The following is an 18,609-nucleotide window of genomic DNA, read 5'->3' on the forward strand; positions in this document are numbered from 1 at the left end:
AGTATAAATTTTGTTGAGTAATGCTAGATTTGTAGTACCCTTTCCAGATTTCCTTCTGTGGGAAGAGAGATGAAAATATATGAGCTATATAATATATTATGCTGCCTTTTGTGATATTTTTAAAAAGTCTGCTAATCTGTAAGTTTCTTTCAACGTGTGTCTATTAAGTATACTGTTTATCATGAGATTTTATTCCACCGTCTAATTTCAGTCACTGTGTAGTAAATGTACTGAATTTAATTTTGGTTTCTGTCTCTTCATAGGGAAGTATGAGAGCCACACACGTGTTCACACAGGTGAGAAGCCCTTTGAGTGTGATATTTGTCACCAGCGCTATTCGACAAAGTCTAACCTAACTGTTCACAGAAAGAAGCACAGTAATGAAACAGAATTTCATAAGAAGGAGCACAAGTGCCCTTACTGTAATAAACTTCATGCAAGCAAGAAGACTTTAGCCAAGCATGTTAAGAGGCAAGTATGATCTTGCTTCCATAGTAGACTTTAATATGCCTTCTCATTTAAATATGTAGTGAGCCAAACACATCTATGGAGTGCTTGTCTCCAGTCCTTTGATTGCTTAAAATTTTCTAGATGACAAATTTTTTAAGAAAGGAACAGCAAATATTAGTTCATACTTGTGAGATTAAGTTTTTTGAGATTGCAACAAAAACAATCTATACTCTAGAAATTTAAGAAACAGCATTTTTATTATCCTTGGTTTTGTGTCTTGGGTTTTGACAAGTATATTTTCAACGTATATGATTATACAACTCCAGAAAACTTATTCCTCATACTCAGCTTTGTCTTTAGTATATAAAAATTTATGAGAGAATATTTATATTTAACTGAGAAATTAAATTTACTGAACTATGGACTAAAGTCAAGTGAGTTGCCTTGAAGATTCTCTGTGAATAGATAGGTTCCTGAATATATTTAAAATGATTATGTTTTAGTTTGACTATTTCTGCATAAATTCAGGCACACATTCATATATTAAAATGATAGCTATTCTTTAAATACTCAGATGTGCCTGTCTCTAATAAAGGAATCACTGCTTGATTCTTATAATTACTGTTAACATGTCAAATGGAGTACTGACTTAACTAATATCATCTCTTCCTAACAGTATTTTAATTTTTTTTCTGGTAGATTTCATCCTGAAAATGCACAGGAATTTATATCCATTAAGAAGACTAAGAGTGAAAGTTGGAAATGTGATGTAAGAGATTTTAATTTGTAGTAGAAAAACCCCAAATTAAATGTAGTGTGAACTTTTGTGAAAGTAATTAAATTTTAAAGTAATATAAACTTAGCTTATATCACTTTTAGAATCTTTTATACAGTGTTATTCTAATATTTTTACAAATTAAGCCTGGTATGAGTTACTTTTTGGATGATGGACCTGAAAAATAGTCATCCTAGATTTTATTTTTATTGTAACCACTATAACATGTTTCTATAGCTGTCTGTATAAACTGTGACATTACTGTTGCATATAATATAAAATGTTAGAATTTTCCCTCCACTTCTGATTATCAGTTGCTATATGTCAAACCACCTGAAAACTTGAAAGTGAAAGTGAAGTTGCTCAGTCATGTCTGACTCTGCAACCCCATGGACTGTAGCCTATCGGGCTCCTCCGTCCATGGGATTTTCCAGGCAAGAGTGCTGGAGTGGATTGCCATTTCCTTCTCCAGGGGATCTTCCCGACCCAAGACTCGAACCCGGGTCTCCTGCATTGCAGGCAGACGCCTTACCATCTGAGCCACCAGGGAAGCCCCTGAAAACTTAGTGGCCTTAAATTACTGTTTCACTTTCATTTTATCATTTTGGGGGTCAGTAATAGCAATGGGGCAGGAGTTCGCTAGGTAATTCTTCTGTCCCACGTGGTGCCAGCTGAAGTCACTCAGTTGTTTTCAGCTGGTAGGTGGTCTGTCTGGTCTGATCCGGTCTGGTCTGGTTTGGAGCTGCTCCCAAAGTGCCTCACTCACCTGGCTGGAAGCTGGTGTTGGTCTGCAGCTGGGAGCTCTGCCAGGCCGTTGGCCAGGGTTGCTTCCTGGAGCTGCTTGAGCTTCCTTCCAGCATGGCACCTGGGCCCCAGGAGGGAACGAGTGTTCTAGGAAGCCAAGGTGAGCAGTATCAGGCTTTTTACAGCCTCACCTTGGAAGTCTCACAGCACCACTTCTAGCATGTTCTGTTGGTCACTCAAGCCACTCCAGCCAGGGAAGATTTAAGGGGAGTGGAATCAGTCTCTATTTTACAATGATAGGAGAAGCAATGAATTTTTAGGTATTTTTTATTCTTCTATACCCTCTAAAGTCAGTCAGTTTAGTTCAGTTGCTCAGTCGTGTCCGACTCTTTGCGACCCCATGAACCGCAGCACGCCAGGCCTCCCTGTCCATCACCAACTCCCGGAATTCACTCAGACTCATGTCCATCAATTCAGTGATGCCATCCAGCCATCTCATCCTCTGTCGTCCACTTCTCCTGCCCCCAATCCCTCCCAACATCAGAGTGTTTTCCAATGAGTCAGCTCTTCACATGAGGTGGCCAAAGTACTGGAGTTTCAGCTTCAGCATCAGTCCTTCCAATGAACACCCAGGGCTTATCTCCTTCAGAATTGACTGGTTGGATCTCCTTGCAGTCCAAGGGACTCTCAAGAGTCTTCTCCAACACCACAGTTCAAAAGCATCAATTCTTCTGCACTCAGCTTTCTTCACAGTCCAACTCTCACATCCATACATGACTGCAGGAAAAACCATAGCCTTGACTAGACGGACCTTTGTTGGCAAAGTAATGTCTCTGCTTTTGAATATGCTATCTAGGTTGGTCATAACTTTCCTTCCAAGGAGTAAGCGTCTTTTAATTTCATGGCTGCAGTCACCATCTGCAGTGATTTTAGAGCCCAGAAAAATAAAGTCTGACACTGTTTCCACTGTTTCCCCATCTATTTGCCATGAAGTGATGGGACCAGATGCCATGATCTTCATTTTCTGAATGTTGAGCTTTAAGCCAACTTTTTCACTCTCCTCTTTGACTTTCACTTTTCACCCCCTAACATAGTTTTTCATTATTTAGGTAAATACTGTTTAAATGAGTCACCAGCTGTCATTTTGTCCTTTACTCCAAAGCCTCAGTTTATGACCGCATTCTCACCATTTCTCTGATCTCAGCTTCTAGGAATTGAAGTTAATTATTTGGATCTTATTATAAGATGGTTTCCTTACCTTACTAAGTTTTATCATCCTCACGTGTAAAATGATAATAATTGTATCTACCTCCTAGGTTTGTTGTGAGAATTAAGTAAAGTAATCCATGAATCACTTAACTTTGTGCCTGGTATATAGTACATGCCATGTTGTTACACCTGGTGGATAGTACATTGTTATTACAGCAGCCTGTCCCCCCGCCCCCCCACCCCGCTTTCTAAATTTGATGTATACTGGATTTTTTTTTTTAAGTTTTATTTTATTTTTATTTTTTTAATTTAATTTTATTTTATTTTTAAACTTTACGTAATTGTATTAGTTTTGCCAAATATCAAAATGAATCTGCCACAGGATGTGTTCCCCATCCTGAACCCTCCTCCCTTCCCATACCATCCCTCTGGGTCGTCCCAGTGCACTAGCCCCAAGCATCCAGTATCGTGCATCGAACCTGGACTGGCATCTCGTTTCTTACATGATATTTTACATGTTTCAATGTCATTCTCCCAAATCTTCCCACCCTCTCCCTCTCCCACAGAGTTCATAAGACTGTTCTATACATCAGTGTCTCTTTTGCTGTCTCGTACACCGGGTTATTGTTACCATCTTTCTAAATTCCATATATATGCGTTAGTATACTGTATTTATGTTTTTCCTTCTGGCTTACTTCACTCTGTATAATAGGCTCCAGTTTCATCCACCTCATTAGAACTGATTCAAATGTATTCTTTTTAATGGCTGAGTAATACTCCATTGTGTATATGTACCACAGCTTTCTTATCCATTCATCTGCTGATGGACATCTAGGTTGCTTCCATGTCCTGGTCTACTGGATTTTTTTAAAAGTTGTGTCTATTCTTCTTTCTGACCACTTTTAAGAGATAAACTTTCAAGTAATTTTTCTGAGGTTTTTTTATTCCAATTCCTAATCAAATACATGGCTGGTATGACATATAATTAATTTTCAAATATACATTTAATGGATTTAGAAATGTTGACCAGGATTAAGATTACTGTATAATCTGAGGAATTAGCCTATTAGAAATGTAAGATGTTGAAGTAATTTCTTACTATAATTCCTCCGGGGCTTCCCTGGTGGCTCAGTCGGTAAGTGATTTGCCTGCAATGTGGAGACCTGGGTTCATTCAAACCCTGGATTGGGAAGATCCCCTGGAGAAGGGCACGGCAACCCACTCCAGTATTCTTGCCTGGAGAACCCCATGGCCAGAGGAGCCTGGCAGGCTGCAGTCCATGGGGCTGCAGAGTCGTGACAGGGCTGAGTGACTGAGCACAGTGCACATAATTTCTCAAGGCGTTCTTTTTTTTTTTTCTGTACAATCAGTTGATTATACTTTTGGTAAGTTTTTTCTTTTGGGAGAAATTCCTGACTGCTTGAATTTATATGTTTATTTCTCATCAAAGCTTTATATTTTTATTTTAGATTCATGTTCCCTCACATTGTATGTGCGTTTTCCTTTAGATTTGTAAGAAATCTTTTACTCGAAGACCACACTTGGAGGAACATATGATTCTCCATTCTCAAGACAAACCTTTTAAGTGCACCTATTGTGAAGAACATTTCAAATCACGATTTGCACGGTTGAAACATCAAGAAAAGTTCCATCTGGGTAAGCAGATTACTTTTCTAGGAGCATCACAGCCACTGTTGGTGAGCACGTCATGCTGGGGAGACTGCTGCTGCGGGACCGCTTAGGAGAGGAGCTCGTGTGAGGGGACCGGGCTCTGGGAGACGAGTAAACGCTGGGTGTGTTTTGGTTTTGGTGGCGCTTGTGGTCGTGGTCAGAACTGCATTATTTACAGTTGATTGTCGGATAGGTTTGTGAGTGCCTGGGCTAGGCATTTTTGTTTGTTTGTTTTAGAAAAACCTCATTTTTCAGAAAGTGCAGTAAACTTGGTACACTTGGAACGCAGGGCTGTATTTGCTGAGTTTTCTGCCTCCTGCTAGTGGGCACAGTGGAGACTTGTGTTCCAGATAGGTGCATTTATGACAGCTTAATCCCAGTAATGAATTATCATCATCCAAGTAGCCTTTTCCCTGTCCTATTCACTGTTTTTATTGACAACTTGGATAAAAGATAATATACTTCATGTTTTATCAATATGCAGCATGACATAAAGCTCGCAGCGGGAGTGGTGGCAGAAAATAAAAATGTAAAAAAAAAGTCTGTCAAAAAAGTTAAAACAAATTAACTTAAAATTAATTATGAATAAATACAAAGTTGTACATATGGGAACAATCTGACTTCCAGTCATTAGGAGTTGCAGAGCTGTAAAATGGTACAGAATCCAAAGGCCTCAGTTTTCAGATGGGCTTATTAACAGCAGAGGCCTTTTAGATACTGTCTGAATCAGTAATGTCATATGACTGACAAAAGCAATGGTAGTTTTAAACGACATTAATGAAAACGTATTGTTCAGAATTAGGAAGGTCGTCATCTCACTGATTTTAAATTGATCTGGAACATTGCATTCATTTATGGATACCACATTCAGGATGCATATTGACATATATTCCAGAGGTGGGTAATTATGGCAACATAGGGCCTTAAGATCATGTCATCTGAAAAACTTTTGAAGGACCTTGAAATATTCTGTTTAGGAAAGGGAGACAGAACAGCTGTCTTCAGATATTCTCAAGGCTCTGTGTACACAGTGAGGAATACAGTTGCCCCTCAGTATCCGTGGGGGTTGGTTCCAAGACCTCCCTAGACACCCAAATCTGAGGATGCCCAAGTCTCTCCTATAAAATGGGGTAATGTTTGCATATAATGTGCAAATCCCCCTGCATACTTTAAATCATCTTTTGATTAGTTAAACAATACCTAGTACAATGTAAATGCTATTCAAATAGTTGTAAATACAATGTGGGTTTCCCTGGTAGCTCAGTGGTAAAGAATCTGCCTGCCAAGCAGGATACCCAGGTTCGATCCCTGGATCAGGAATATACCTTGGAGAAGGAAATGGCAACCCATGCTGGTATTCTTGCCTGGGGAAATCCCATGGTTAGAGGAGCCTGGCAGGCTACAGTTCTTGGGGTCATGAAAGAGTCAGACATGACTTAGCACGTAAACAACAACAAAATACAACGTAGATGCTATGTAAATGGTTGCCAGGGCCTGGCAAACTCAAGTTTTGCTCTTTGGAAGTTTATGGAATTGTTTTCAAATATTTTCTATCACTTCATGGGAAATAGATGGGGAAACAGTGGAAACAGTGTCAGACTTTATTTTTCTGGGCTCCAAAATCACTGCAGATGGTGACTGCAGCCATGAAATTAAAAGACGCTTACTCCTTGGAAGGAAAGTTATGACCAACCTAGACAACATATTCAAAAGCAGAGACGTTACTCTGCCAACAAAGGTCCGTCTAGTCAAGGCTATGGTTTTTCCTGTGGTCATGTATGGATGTGAGAGTTGGACTGTGAAGAAGGCTGAGCGCCGAAGAATTGATGCTTTTGAATTGTGGTGTTGGAGAAGACTCTTGAGAGTCCCTTGGACTGCAAGGAGATCCAACCAGTCCATCCTAAAGGAGATCAGTCCTGGGTGTTCATTGGAAGGGCTGATATTGAAGCTGAAACTCCAGTGCTTTGGCCACCTCATGCAAAGAGTTGACTCATTGGAAAAGACTCTGATGCTGGGAGGGATTGGGGGCAGGAGGAGAAGGGGACGACAGAGGATGAGATGGCTGGATGGCATCACTGACTCGATGGACGTGAGTCTCAGTGAACTCCAGGAGTTGGTGATGAACAGGGAGGCCTGGCGTGCTGCGATTCATGGGATCGCAAAGAGTTGGACACGACTGAGCGACTAGTCTGATCTGATCTGATCTGATTTTCTATCTGGAGTTGGTTGGAACTGCAGATTCTTCAGGGTGGTGTTCAGTGGGCAGGGCATAGCAAGTACACCATACTTCTTTTTTGCACATCCTCGGTCTACCTTGGTTTGCCCTTCAGTAGAATTCTGTCTTCTCTCCAGTCATTTGGTAAAACCATGGTGACATTTTGAATGCAGTTAAAGGTCAATATTACTGTAAGAAATTTGTGTTTAGTTTTTGTAAGACTAAACAGAAATGTGCCACAGTATTTTCAGTCTAGACAATATCATTACATTTTTTTGGTTATAAGGAGCAACAGTATATTTCCAAACCATGAGCTCTCTTAAGTCCTCTGTTTATCCTTTGAAAGTTTCTTATTACCTCTTTTCCCCCCAAACTTTGGTAGGTAGCATTTTTTACTTTGATCCAGTCTGATTTCAAGCTAGGAGTTGGCCATTTCAGTTTGTAAACCCATTGGTTTATTCAGCATTTATTATACCAGATGCCTGGTGCCATGCTCAGCTCTGGAGATCTAGAGATGTACCCTGTCTTCTGGGACTAAACGGTCCCAGAAGGAAGGAGATAACTATAAATAGATAATTGGTTGTGTTACGAGATATGCACTAGTAGTGGGAGGTATGAATTTATAACATGTATTAAATTTAACCTAGTATCTGTTCATAAACTTCACATGCACACTAATTCTTCCTTTGTAGGTCCTTTCCCATGTGATATATGTGGTCGCCAGTTTAATGACACTGGAAATTTGAAACGCCATATAGAGTGTACGCATGGTGGAAAGAGAAAGTGGACTTGCTTTATCTGTGGAAAATCAGTACGAGAAAGGTGAGGAATTATCTAAATACCCAGAAAAATCCTGATACTGTTATGTAGAAATAATCAATGAATATATTTTATAAGATTTAAGGTAAAATAAGATACTTGAATCATGCTTTAATTTGAAACTTAAGTATAAAAGAAATTACATAAATGTTATAGAAGGTGATACGAAGTCAGGATTTTCAAATTTAGATGGTGAACTTAACAGAGACATCATTTTGTCTCTTTCTGAAACCCCACTAAATATTCATTAAAGGTTGTTTGTTCATTCATTCATTTTGAAGACATAAGCTGCAAAGACAGCAAGACAGGAAAGCCACAAGAGCAGCCCAGGTTTGGAAGCTCAAAAGCAGTATCGGTGGGAACTGACCTAGCAGGTCTGAGGAGGACAGATCCCAGAGCGGTAATGGAGAAATAGAGAGCCTTGTCTCCTTGCAGAGTCCACAGAAGGTGCGGGAACTGGCGGGCCCAGATGCCTCTGGAACCAGAGTGAAGGGCAGGGGGAGTAAGGACTGCTCTGCAAGTGAAGTTAGAGCGTTGGGTTCTCTGTCGCCTGCCAGGCCTGCTGCTGGACAGCCATCCCCCGCAGTGGCAGATAGCTGCGTGGAGTCATACAGTCGGACACACAGCAGTGAGCCCCAGTTACGGTACAATGCAGTGCACTGCCTACGATGTGTGCTACACGGCAGTAAGACAAAGAAAGGGAGCACTTACCTGAATGGGTGTTTCTGAGAGAGGGACGAGCGGAGGGGACCCAGGATACCACGGGAAAGTGTTGTCAGTGACGGGAGCGTTCTCCGTCTCATCCCGCACATAGCACTCTTCTTTAAACAGTATGTGCATACTAGTACACATACTAATCATACACATATACTCTTATATGTAGAAGTATGTAGTTCTGCGCTTAGTATGTGGAAGTTCATTATTTTAAAACAATTGAAGTGACACTTTCCTAAAAGAACAAATGGGTACAGCGGCAGAAAAATCAGTATGCTACATTTATATGAAACTTGTATTTACCCGATTAGCAAAATATAAATGATATCTTATACATTATAAATTATTGTTTCCCTTAAAGGTCTTTCTGTAAAAGTAAAAATCAAACAGACTGAAAAGGAAAACAACCTTTCCATCTTTTCACTTGTTAGGGTCTGGGAATAGTTTTCCTGGTGGTGTGGGCCTGGAAGAGGAGACCCCCTACTGGTGGAGATCTGCCTTTAGTTCACATTCACCTTCATGCCCGCTGGATGTGGGGCCGAAATAAAACCAGGTGGTGGTGACAGTCAGAAGCCCGCATGGTCAGATATACTGTGCTTTCCTTTCTTTCCCCTCAAAATAACTTTGTCTGCCCTTCCTCAGCCTTTATTTTATGTATGTGGGAAATCTCCGAATATTAGAACTGTAGGAGATGCCACAGTGGTTAGTGATCCATCCACGGTCGGTAGGGCTGGAGGATTTAGGACTAGCAACAATTAATATCCTTTACATGGTTTCCCTGTTTACCATTGCCATCTGGAAATTGCAAGTATCTGTGAAGTTTTCTTTGGCTTAAAACATTACTTTAATAAGTTGTGAGCACATATTGGAAAGGAATAGTACTGATAAACTGGATTTCTTATATATTATTAAACTCTATCCACTAAAATTTACATCAGTTTTACTGATTTGTCACTAAAATTCAGTACTGACAATTGAGTATTTTTCATTTGTATGTCTTGGAAGTTTCAGTTCAGTTCAGTCGCTCAGTTGTGTCCAACTCTTTGTGACCCCATGAACTGCAGCACGCCAGGCCTCTCTGTCCATCACCAACTCCCAGAGTCCACCCATATCGAGTCGGTGATGCCATCCAACCATCTCATGCTCTGTCATCCCTTTCTCCTCCTGCCCTCAATCTTTGCCAGCATCAGGGTCTTTTCAAATGAGTCAGCTCTTCGCATCAGGTGGCCAAAGTATTGGAGTTTCAGCTTCAACATCAGTCCTTCCAAAGAACACCCAGGACTGATTTCCTTTAGAATGGACTGGTTGGATCTCCTTGCAGTCCAAGGGACTCTCAAGAGTCTTCTCCAACACCACAGTTCAAAAGCATCAATTCTTTGTTCAGCGCTCAGCTTTCTTTATAGTCCAGCTCTCCATCCATACATGACCACTGGAAAAACCATAGCTTTGACTAGACGGACCTTTGTTATTAAAGTAATGTCTCTGCTTTTTAATATGCTATCTATGTTGGTCATAACTTTCCTTCCAAGGAGTAAGCGTCTTTTAATTTCATGGCTGCAATCACCATTACAGTGATTTTGGAGCCCAGAAAAATAAAGTCAGCCACTGTTTCCACTGTTTCCCCATTTGCCATGAAGTGATGGGACCAGATGCCTTGATCTTAGTTTTCTGAATATTGAGCTTTAAGCCAGCTTTTTCACTCTCCTCTTTTACTTTCATCAAGAGGCTCTTTAGTTCTTCTTCACTTTCTGCCATAAGGGTGGTGTCATCTGCATATCTGAGGTTACTGACATTTCTCCCGGCAATCTTGATTCCAGTTTGTGCTTCCTCCAGCCCAGCGTTTCTCATGATGTACTCTGCATATAAGTTAAATAAGCAGGGTGACAATATACAGCCTTGACGTACTCCTTTTCCTATTTGGAACCAGTCTGTTGTTCCATGTCCAGTTCTAACTGTTGCTTCCTGACTTGCATATAGGTTTCTCAAGAGGCAGATCAAGTGGTCTGGTATTCCCATCTCTTTCAGAATTTTCCACAGTATATTGTGATCCACACAGTCAAAGACTTTGGCATAGTCAGTAAAACAGAAATAGATGTTTTCTGGAACTCTGTTGCTTTTTCCATGATCCAGCAGATGTTGGCAATTTGATCTTTGGTTCCTCTGCCTTTTCTAAAACCAGCTTGAACATCAGGAAGTTCATGGTTCACATATTGCTGAAGCCTGGCTTGGAGAATGTTGAGCGTTACTTTACTAGCGTGTGAGATGAGTGCAATTGTGCGGTAGTATGAGCATTCTTTGGCATTGCCTTTCTTTGGGATTGGAATGAAAACTGACCTTTTCCAGTCCTAGCAAACCACTAGCAAAGGAGGCTAGAGCTAAATTATTTGCTTTTTTAAAGAAAAGAGACATAATAAACATACTGGTACAACTAATCCAATAGGAAGCAGAAATGTTGTAGGAGAAGGGGAACAGTTGACATTATGTTAGCTTGAACAACTTCTAGTAAGCTTTCTAGAAATCTGTGTTTATGTATTAAATATGTGTTTCTGTATTAGGTTGGCATTAAAAAATCTGTAGCTATATATATATGTGTGTATACTTTTTTTTTTTTAATACAGAACTACTTTGAAAGAACATTTGAGAATCCATAGTGGAGAAAAGCCTCATCTCTGTAGTATCTGTGGACAAAGTTTTCGTCATGGAAGCTCATACAGGTAGGTCAGGCCATTTTCCCCTATAGTAAGAAAGATAAAATTCTACCTCCATTTTATACTCTCTTTTCTTAACATTGTGTTAGTTGTTTGATGAATTAAAACATGTCTTAACATTTGTGATCAAGCAAAGCTGTGCAGAAAAGTTTATAGACTTTCGCCTCTTCTTTATGCCTTTTAATATTTTCTTCATTCTGTAGTATAAAATATGTTAATATCACTAAGAGTAATGCTTTACCAAGTCGTTTTTATTTAAATATTTCATTACTTTTCTTTGAATCAAAATTCATGAAAACTCTGGTGTTCTAAAGTTGGTGTATTTTTTCAGTCCTAATTGTCAAAGAATGTTTTTGTTACAAAAATATGACAAAATTGAAAACTCGAGGATTGTCAATTTTAGAAAGTTTTCTGAAAATAAGTTGTAACTTAAGTGATTATTTTTACAGCTGAATGCTGACCACCATTGCAATTTATGAAAAGTTGTTTTTAAATGAATAAATAATAGATGACTACTTATTGTGAAATATGTATACAATTTTAAATCTTATCAGTGTTCTCAGGATTTTAGTTTTTACACTGTTATTTCCTGTTTTTAAGTTTAAACAGAATGCTGATTTTACTGATTTTAGTCATAGCAGAATCAACACCTGTTTTGACAACTTGAATGGAAAGGCTGTTTATTTCACTAGGATGTATACAGATGGAATATTGTGGGGATAAAAATAACTCAAGTTAAATGAATTCTCATAATCTGTTATTTATGATAGCCTTTTATAATCTGTTTCTAGGTGATTGTAAAATGAGCCACACTTTATTTGGTTGGTGTGAAGGAAAGGAGTGAAGTGTGACTGTCAGAAAGCTGATTCCTTATCGGCTTTGCTAAGTTCTCAGTTGCCAGTGTGTAAGCGGTGTCAGTTGTCCAGAACAGGACTGATTCTCAGTGATTTGCTCTCATCACACATCTGTCGCTTGTGCACTTACCTCGTTTGTCGATTCTGATTCTGTCCCATTCAGTCCTGCAACACCGGCTGACACCCCTAGACGTCCGGTAGGTTCCCAGAAGCAGGTTAGGAGCCTCATGTCAGGAAGGAATGTCATCCAGAGGTAGTGGAGTCTGTGCAGATGTCGAAGTGCTGCCCAAAAACAGCTGAGTGGGACCCTGGAGTCAGGTGTGAAGCGGGAAGGCCCCTAGAAGTCAGAAATGGAGCAAATAATGATGGGTGAGCGTGGTTGAGTAGCAGCCCAGTTCGCATTATTGAAAGTTTAATCGAGTTTTTCTCTTTCCTTGTCACCGGTGTCAGTGGGCTTCATTTATTTTTTTTTCTTTGTAGACTTCACTTACGAGTACATCATGATGATAAAAGATATGAGTGTGATGAATGTGGGAAAACGTTCATTCGTCATGATCACCTTACGAAGCACAAGAAGATACATTCAGGTGAGGCGCACTTTGTAACGATTTTCCAGAGCACCTGAAAAACCACACCATGGCTGTGCTGGCTGTAATTTAAATAGCTTGGTATATTTGGTCACCTCTTTGTAAACAATGCTGATTATAAAAGCTTTTTTAAAAAGCATCTTTTTAAGCTTTTTTAAGCATTTCTTTTAAAAAGAGACATAATTTTGTGACATGTTTTTTTGGTCTCTGTAATTTTAATCATTTGGTTACCCTTTATGATCACAAACTGACTTTTAAAATTTGTTTCAATCAGATTCTCAAAATTTGCATTTTGTATATAATGTGGATATGTGAAGTTATTACCATTGGCACTTTTTTGAATCAAGAAGTCAAGATTATATTTCTCATTTTAATTGGATTTGAAAGAAGCTAGCAAAACTTAGATCCCTCAAGAGGATCATTGTAATTGGGGTGTTAAAGTTTATGTACCAGTGAATTTTTGAAACCGTATCTTTGGAAGAGCACCTTAATAATCCTGATCAATTTCAGATCTTTATTCTGTATTTATAATTTTTATACTCTGGGGATTTCTTTCATATTTTCCTCTCAGATTGATGTTCAGGAAGTGCTAAGAGAGCCACCTTTATGAGCACAATGATGGGAAAGAGCCATCTCTCTCTGAGCCCAGTAGAACAGGTGATTATTATTATTATTTTAACCATAATTTAAATGGACAGTGTGCAGCAGATGTAACAATTTCTTTAATGATCCCCGTGAGGCAGGCTGCAGTTGTTATCACCACTGTTAATAGTGCTAAAGTTCTGATGACTTTGGCATTGTGCATTTCCATTTTCAGGAGGAGAATTGTAAATTTCTGATTCTAGAAGTCACATGGTTTAATTGCACACGGGTAATGAGACTGATTTTTAAAGAGCAAGCCTTTGTAACTGAATATGAGAATAGAGGTGACAAATTGAACTCTTCTAGAACTTTCCTTTATATTTGTATTTTGGCTCATTGCAAATGTAAGAAATCCCCACAGATGAAAAATCTTTAAAAGTAAAGTGTAAAGATCTGAAAATGTTCAGGTCCTTTTTTATAAACAATAAGACAGCCTCATCTTGATTCATTGTATATTTATTTGAGGTGTTTGATATCCAGACTTATATATTCCTTAAAAAAAAAAAAAAAATCCTGAGTTGTGAAGTCCTTTCATTATCTCACCCTGTTACACTGAAAGTCAAGATTTGAAGTCTGCAGCAAAAGGCTACCGATTCCTTCTCCAACTGGGGAGGAGGATTCACATTCCTAAAAATAAGTACAGAGTCACTGAAGAAACATAAATTTGAGTATTAATATAAGGCAAAGAGCCCGGATAAAGGGTGGCTTTACTTTTCTGGTATCTGTTTTCTACCATGGTGTGTTAACTGCTGGATAATTTGTTTCTGGGGATAAAAAAGATTGACATGCATATTATAACAAAAATATTTGGATCTTTAAGGTGAGAAGGCTCATCAGTGTGAAGAATGTGGAAAATGCTTTGGCCGTAGGGATCATCTCACTGTTCATTATAAAAGTGTACACCTTGGAGAGAAGGTGTGGCAAAAGTAAGTTTCAGGCAAAGTTTCTCATCATCATCACCTTGGATAAAGCTAGGTTGGAGAAAAGTTGTCTCATAGTTTATTTTATTTAATTGAGGATGGGTTAATCAGTGACCTTTTCTCCAGCTTATCTAGCTTCTCTGCAGATGTAAAGGAATTGAATGTAGCATAATTTTTCATACTTGTTTTCAGTTGATTCAAACACTGGGAGATGGTAGACATTGAAGTGAGTGACTAATATAAAATTGTGGCCTTCTTTGGGGATTTCATTTATATTTGGTTGCGGTAGCTCTTGGAGAGCTAAATATAAATGAACATACTGCCTACATTTTGTACTTAATATGACAACAATTATTGGAAAATGTTGTCAGAATTTAGATCCCTTTAATGACACTGATAAATGGTACTTTAATGGAAGGAGGTATGTACTGTCTTTGAATATCAACTTTTTAATACAATTTAGATATCCAGGCTTAATAACTTGGATTGTGTGAGTATGAGATGTCCTAAGAATTCATGTTCTTGGAGTAGGTATTTGGATCAAATGGTCTAAGATATCGGGAAACTTAGTGTAATGCTGACCTAGATAATCATGGAACCAGAATTTGTCTCTTACACGTTCTGCAAGGGCTGCTAGGAGTGGGTCTAGAGTGGAGCCTTGTGATCATTCCACGGTGCGCTTTTGTGGTCAGCCCCCACTTACCCATCTCATTGATTTTTTTTTGGTCCCTATAATTTTTCCTTCTCATTTTTAAGTAGAAAATAATATATAAAATTCTGATGATTTAAAGCTTAAAATAAAGTAGTTTAAAGTTGAAAATCTAAAGACATCTTTTTATAGATTTATTTGTTGAGTATAAATGGAGGAGGAAAAACCAGGGTTAAGGCTGATGTTTAAAAAGTATCTCCATGTTCATTTTATTCTCTGCTTTAATAATGAGACAGTTATGTATGAAGTTATAACTTATTTTCACTATTAAAACACTGAAATATTTTTATTTTCTTAGATATAAAGCAACCTTTCATCAATGTGATGTTTGTAAGAAAATTTTTAAAGGCAAATCAAGTCTGAAATGCATTTTCGGACACATTCAGGTAAAACCTGATGGGTATTTTATATATATATATTTATATATTTGTTTATATATTTTATATATATGTATATAGTCTAATTATTCAGAAGTGATAAATGGATGTTTATACTTTGTTGTTCTTGGTGAAATTGGTTTTTTTCCTGCCAGTAAAATTTTTACTTATTAAAATTGGTATCATGAATGGACATTAGTCTGATCATTCTGTTCCATATTATGTAAGCTTTAATACTTTTGAATATCATTTTGTAGAATTTGGGGAAATTTTTTTCCATAGAGAATTTATTTAACTTTCAGTTCTCATTTTCTCCTTTCCTGGTTGTTTATGGTTCCTCTATATCTGCATGGCTCTATGAAGACATTTTATTTCCTTATCTTTTAAAAGAGTAATTCAGATACGACCTTGCTGTTGCTTATCAAGTCAACCATTGTATGGTTTTCCTTTTTACATATTCAGTTGTGATGTATAGGTAGTTATAGTAGAATGATTCACTTCAGCTGCTTTCTAGGACTTGAAAGTGAAAGTCATTCAGTCGTGTCCAACTCTTTGCAGCCCCATGAACTATACAGTCCATGGAATTCTCCAGGCCAGAATACTGGAGTGGGTAGCCTTTCCCTTCTCCAGGAGATCTTCCTGACCCAGAAATCGAACTGGGGTCTCTTGCAATGCAGGCGGATTCTTTACCAACTGAGCTATCAGGGAAGCCCTTTCTAGGACTTATCATTTTCTAAATCTTTCCTTTTTTTCCTTTGGCAATTCTACCATATTTTGAAACATAGATTGTTGGATTTTTTTCCTATATGCTGTCATAGTTCTTGTTTTACTTCTCATGTAAATTAATAATTTTTAAAGCTTTCTTTCCTTCTTTTTGGGCTTCCCACGTAGTCTGTACAGCATCTGCCTGCAATATGGGAGACCTGGGTTCTATTCCTGGGTCGGGAAGATTCCCTGGAGAAGGAAATGGCAACCCACTCTAGTATTCTTGCCTGGAGAATCCCATGGACAGAGGAGCCTAGTGGGCTACAGTTCATGGAATCGGAAGAGTTGGACACGACATAGTGCTATCTTTCTTTTCCTTCTTTTTAAGAAAGAAAGCTATTAATACATTTATGGCTGTTTGCTTTATATTTAGTTTGGAATTTGTCAAGCTGCCGTTCTGGAAGGGAAATTAATTTATTTTATATTTCTCATATTTAATGAGAATTGGAAATAACTGAATTTGGGCAATTTCAATAGCATAAAATTACAGTAAAAAATCTATTACTGGGACTTCTCTGGTGGTCTGGTGGTTAAGTGGTCCCAGTGCAGGGGGCCTGGGTTCAATCCCTGGTCAGCAAACTGGGTCCTGCATGCCACAACTAGGAGCCCCCATGCTGCAGCTAAGACTTGGCACTGCCAAATATTTTTTAAAAATTAAAATAGAAAAAGGAATTTGTTACTGGTACAGTAACTGTGTTAAACATAAAAACGCATCTCCCTGAAAATGAAAAAGTCCTAATTTGGGAGTTACATAAATAGGAGTAAGAAATGAGGAAACTATATTAATACTATTCTCAATGCTAGTTAAGAATAAACTCATGATTTGAAGGAGATAGTTAAAAGTTAATTTGAAACCATTGATGATTTAAGAACTGTAAAACTATAGGAATTACCTAGAGGAGAAAGTTATTAAGGGCTGTCTTTATAACTGCATTAAGTTTTTTTTAAACATTGATTTGTAGTAATTAATTGATAACCAGTGATTTTGGAATTCTCATCTCTGGATATGTCACAGTTAGTTAGAATTAGGGACAAGTCCCTCTGTCCATGGAAAACTGGGGAAATGAGCTCTCTTACAGATTAGGACAACACTTAATGGCAGTTACAAAATGAGATAGAGGGATCATTTGAAGCAGAGGTCAACTACTTTTTTGGTAGAGGACTGCAGAGTAAACATTGGAGAAGGCAAATGGCAAGCCACTCCAGTACTCTTGCCTGGAAAATGCCATGGATGGAGGAGCTTGGTAGGCTGCAGTCCATGGGGTCGCCAAGAGTCGGACACGACTGAGCGACTTCACTTTGACTTTTCACTTTCATGCATTGAAGAAGGAAACGGCAACCCACTCCAGTGTTCTTGCCTGGAGAATCCCAGGGACGGGGGAGCCTGGTGGACTGCCATCTATGGGGTGGCACAGAGTCGGACACGACTGAAGCGACCTAGCAGCAGCCTAGCAGATAATAAACATTAAAGGTTTTGTGGCCCCAGCAGTCCAGACCACAAGCACTCAACTCTCTGTGGTAACATGAAAGCAGCCATAGACAAGGTATAAATAAAAAGAACATGACCACATTCCAAGAAAATGTTATTTACCAAAACTGTCATTGTGCTGTTTGTCCCATCTGTTACTTAATGCTTTTTTCCCTTGTCTTCACTTCCTTGTAATTGTGAAGTCTTTTTATTACCCATTTTCCCCTTGGTTTACTTGTTAATTGCATATTCTTTCAGTTTTCTTTTAGCAGTCACCCTGTAGATCACAATGTGTTTTCTTAAATGATTAGACTCTATCTCACGTTAGCTCATCATCCCTTTTCAGACAATTCAGAGACCTTACGACACCTCGTCTGTCACCCTTTATGCATTGTGTGTGTTTTAATTTTACATATACTTTAAGTGACATAAGACCTTATTATTTTGTTATTTTGCTTTAAATAACTTGTATTATTCATTTTTACTCTTCACTCCTTCCTGCATTACCATTCTTTGACCTGGAATCATATTCTTTCTGCATGAAGAATTCCCTTTTGTGCATATCTGCTGGCACCAAATTCTCTTAGGTTTTGATTGTCTGAAAATGTTTTTATTTTACTTTATAGAGGACATTTGGCTGACTATAGAATTTATGTTAGTGGTTATTTTTCTTTCAGTATTTTAGATGTCATTTTTTCCTCTTTGACCTTCTTCAGTTTTTGGTGAAAAATATACTGTCAGTCTTATTGTTGCTCATTTAAAAGGTATTTCTTTTTAATTGCCTGCTAAGATTTTTCTTTTATTTTTGATAGTTTTTTATAGTGTGCCCAGATATGCTTTTTTTTTTCCTCTTTTGTATTAATATTTTTTTAGATATATAGAACTTATTGCATCTATGACTTGATGCCTTTCATTTAGTAAGATTGTCAGCCATTTTTTCTTTCCAATTCTGCTTCTGACCTATACTCTGTTTTCTTTCTGG

At 38.3% G+C, this 18,609-nt stretch overlaps 1 protein-coding gene across 1 annotated transcript in view; it reads left to right on the top strand.

Moving 5' to 3' along the window:
- The window catches only part of ZBTB41 (zinc finger and BTB domain containing 41), a 39,433-nt gene that overhangs the window by 13,423 nt on the left and 7,401 nt on the right, over window positions 1-18,609 (top strand). Inside the window, 9 exon segments of the mRNA XM_070384691.1 lie at window positions 264-471; window positions 1,150-1,219; window positions 4,687-4,834; window positions 7,757-7,886; window positions 11,216-11,311; window positions 12,640-12,746; window positions 14,209-14,314; window positions 15,316-15,374; window positions 15,377-15,403. Of these exon segments, the coding sequence (XP_070240792.1) occupies window positions 264-471; window positions 1,150-1,219; window positions 4,687-4,834; window positions 7,757-7,886; window positions 11,216-11,311; window positions 12,640-12,746; window positions 14,209-14,314; window positions 15,316-15,374; window positions 15,377-15,403 (951 nt within the window).

The sequence above is a fragment of the Bos mutus genome, chromosome 16 (genome assembly GCF_027580195.1).
Source record: "Bos mutus isolate GX-2022 chromosome 16, NWIPB_WYAK_1.1, whole genome shotgun sequence".
Taxonomy (NCBI): domain Eukaryota; kingdom Metazoa; phylum Chordata; class Mammalia; order Artiodactyla; family Bovidae; genus Bos; species Bos mutus.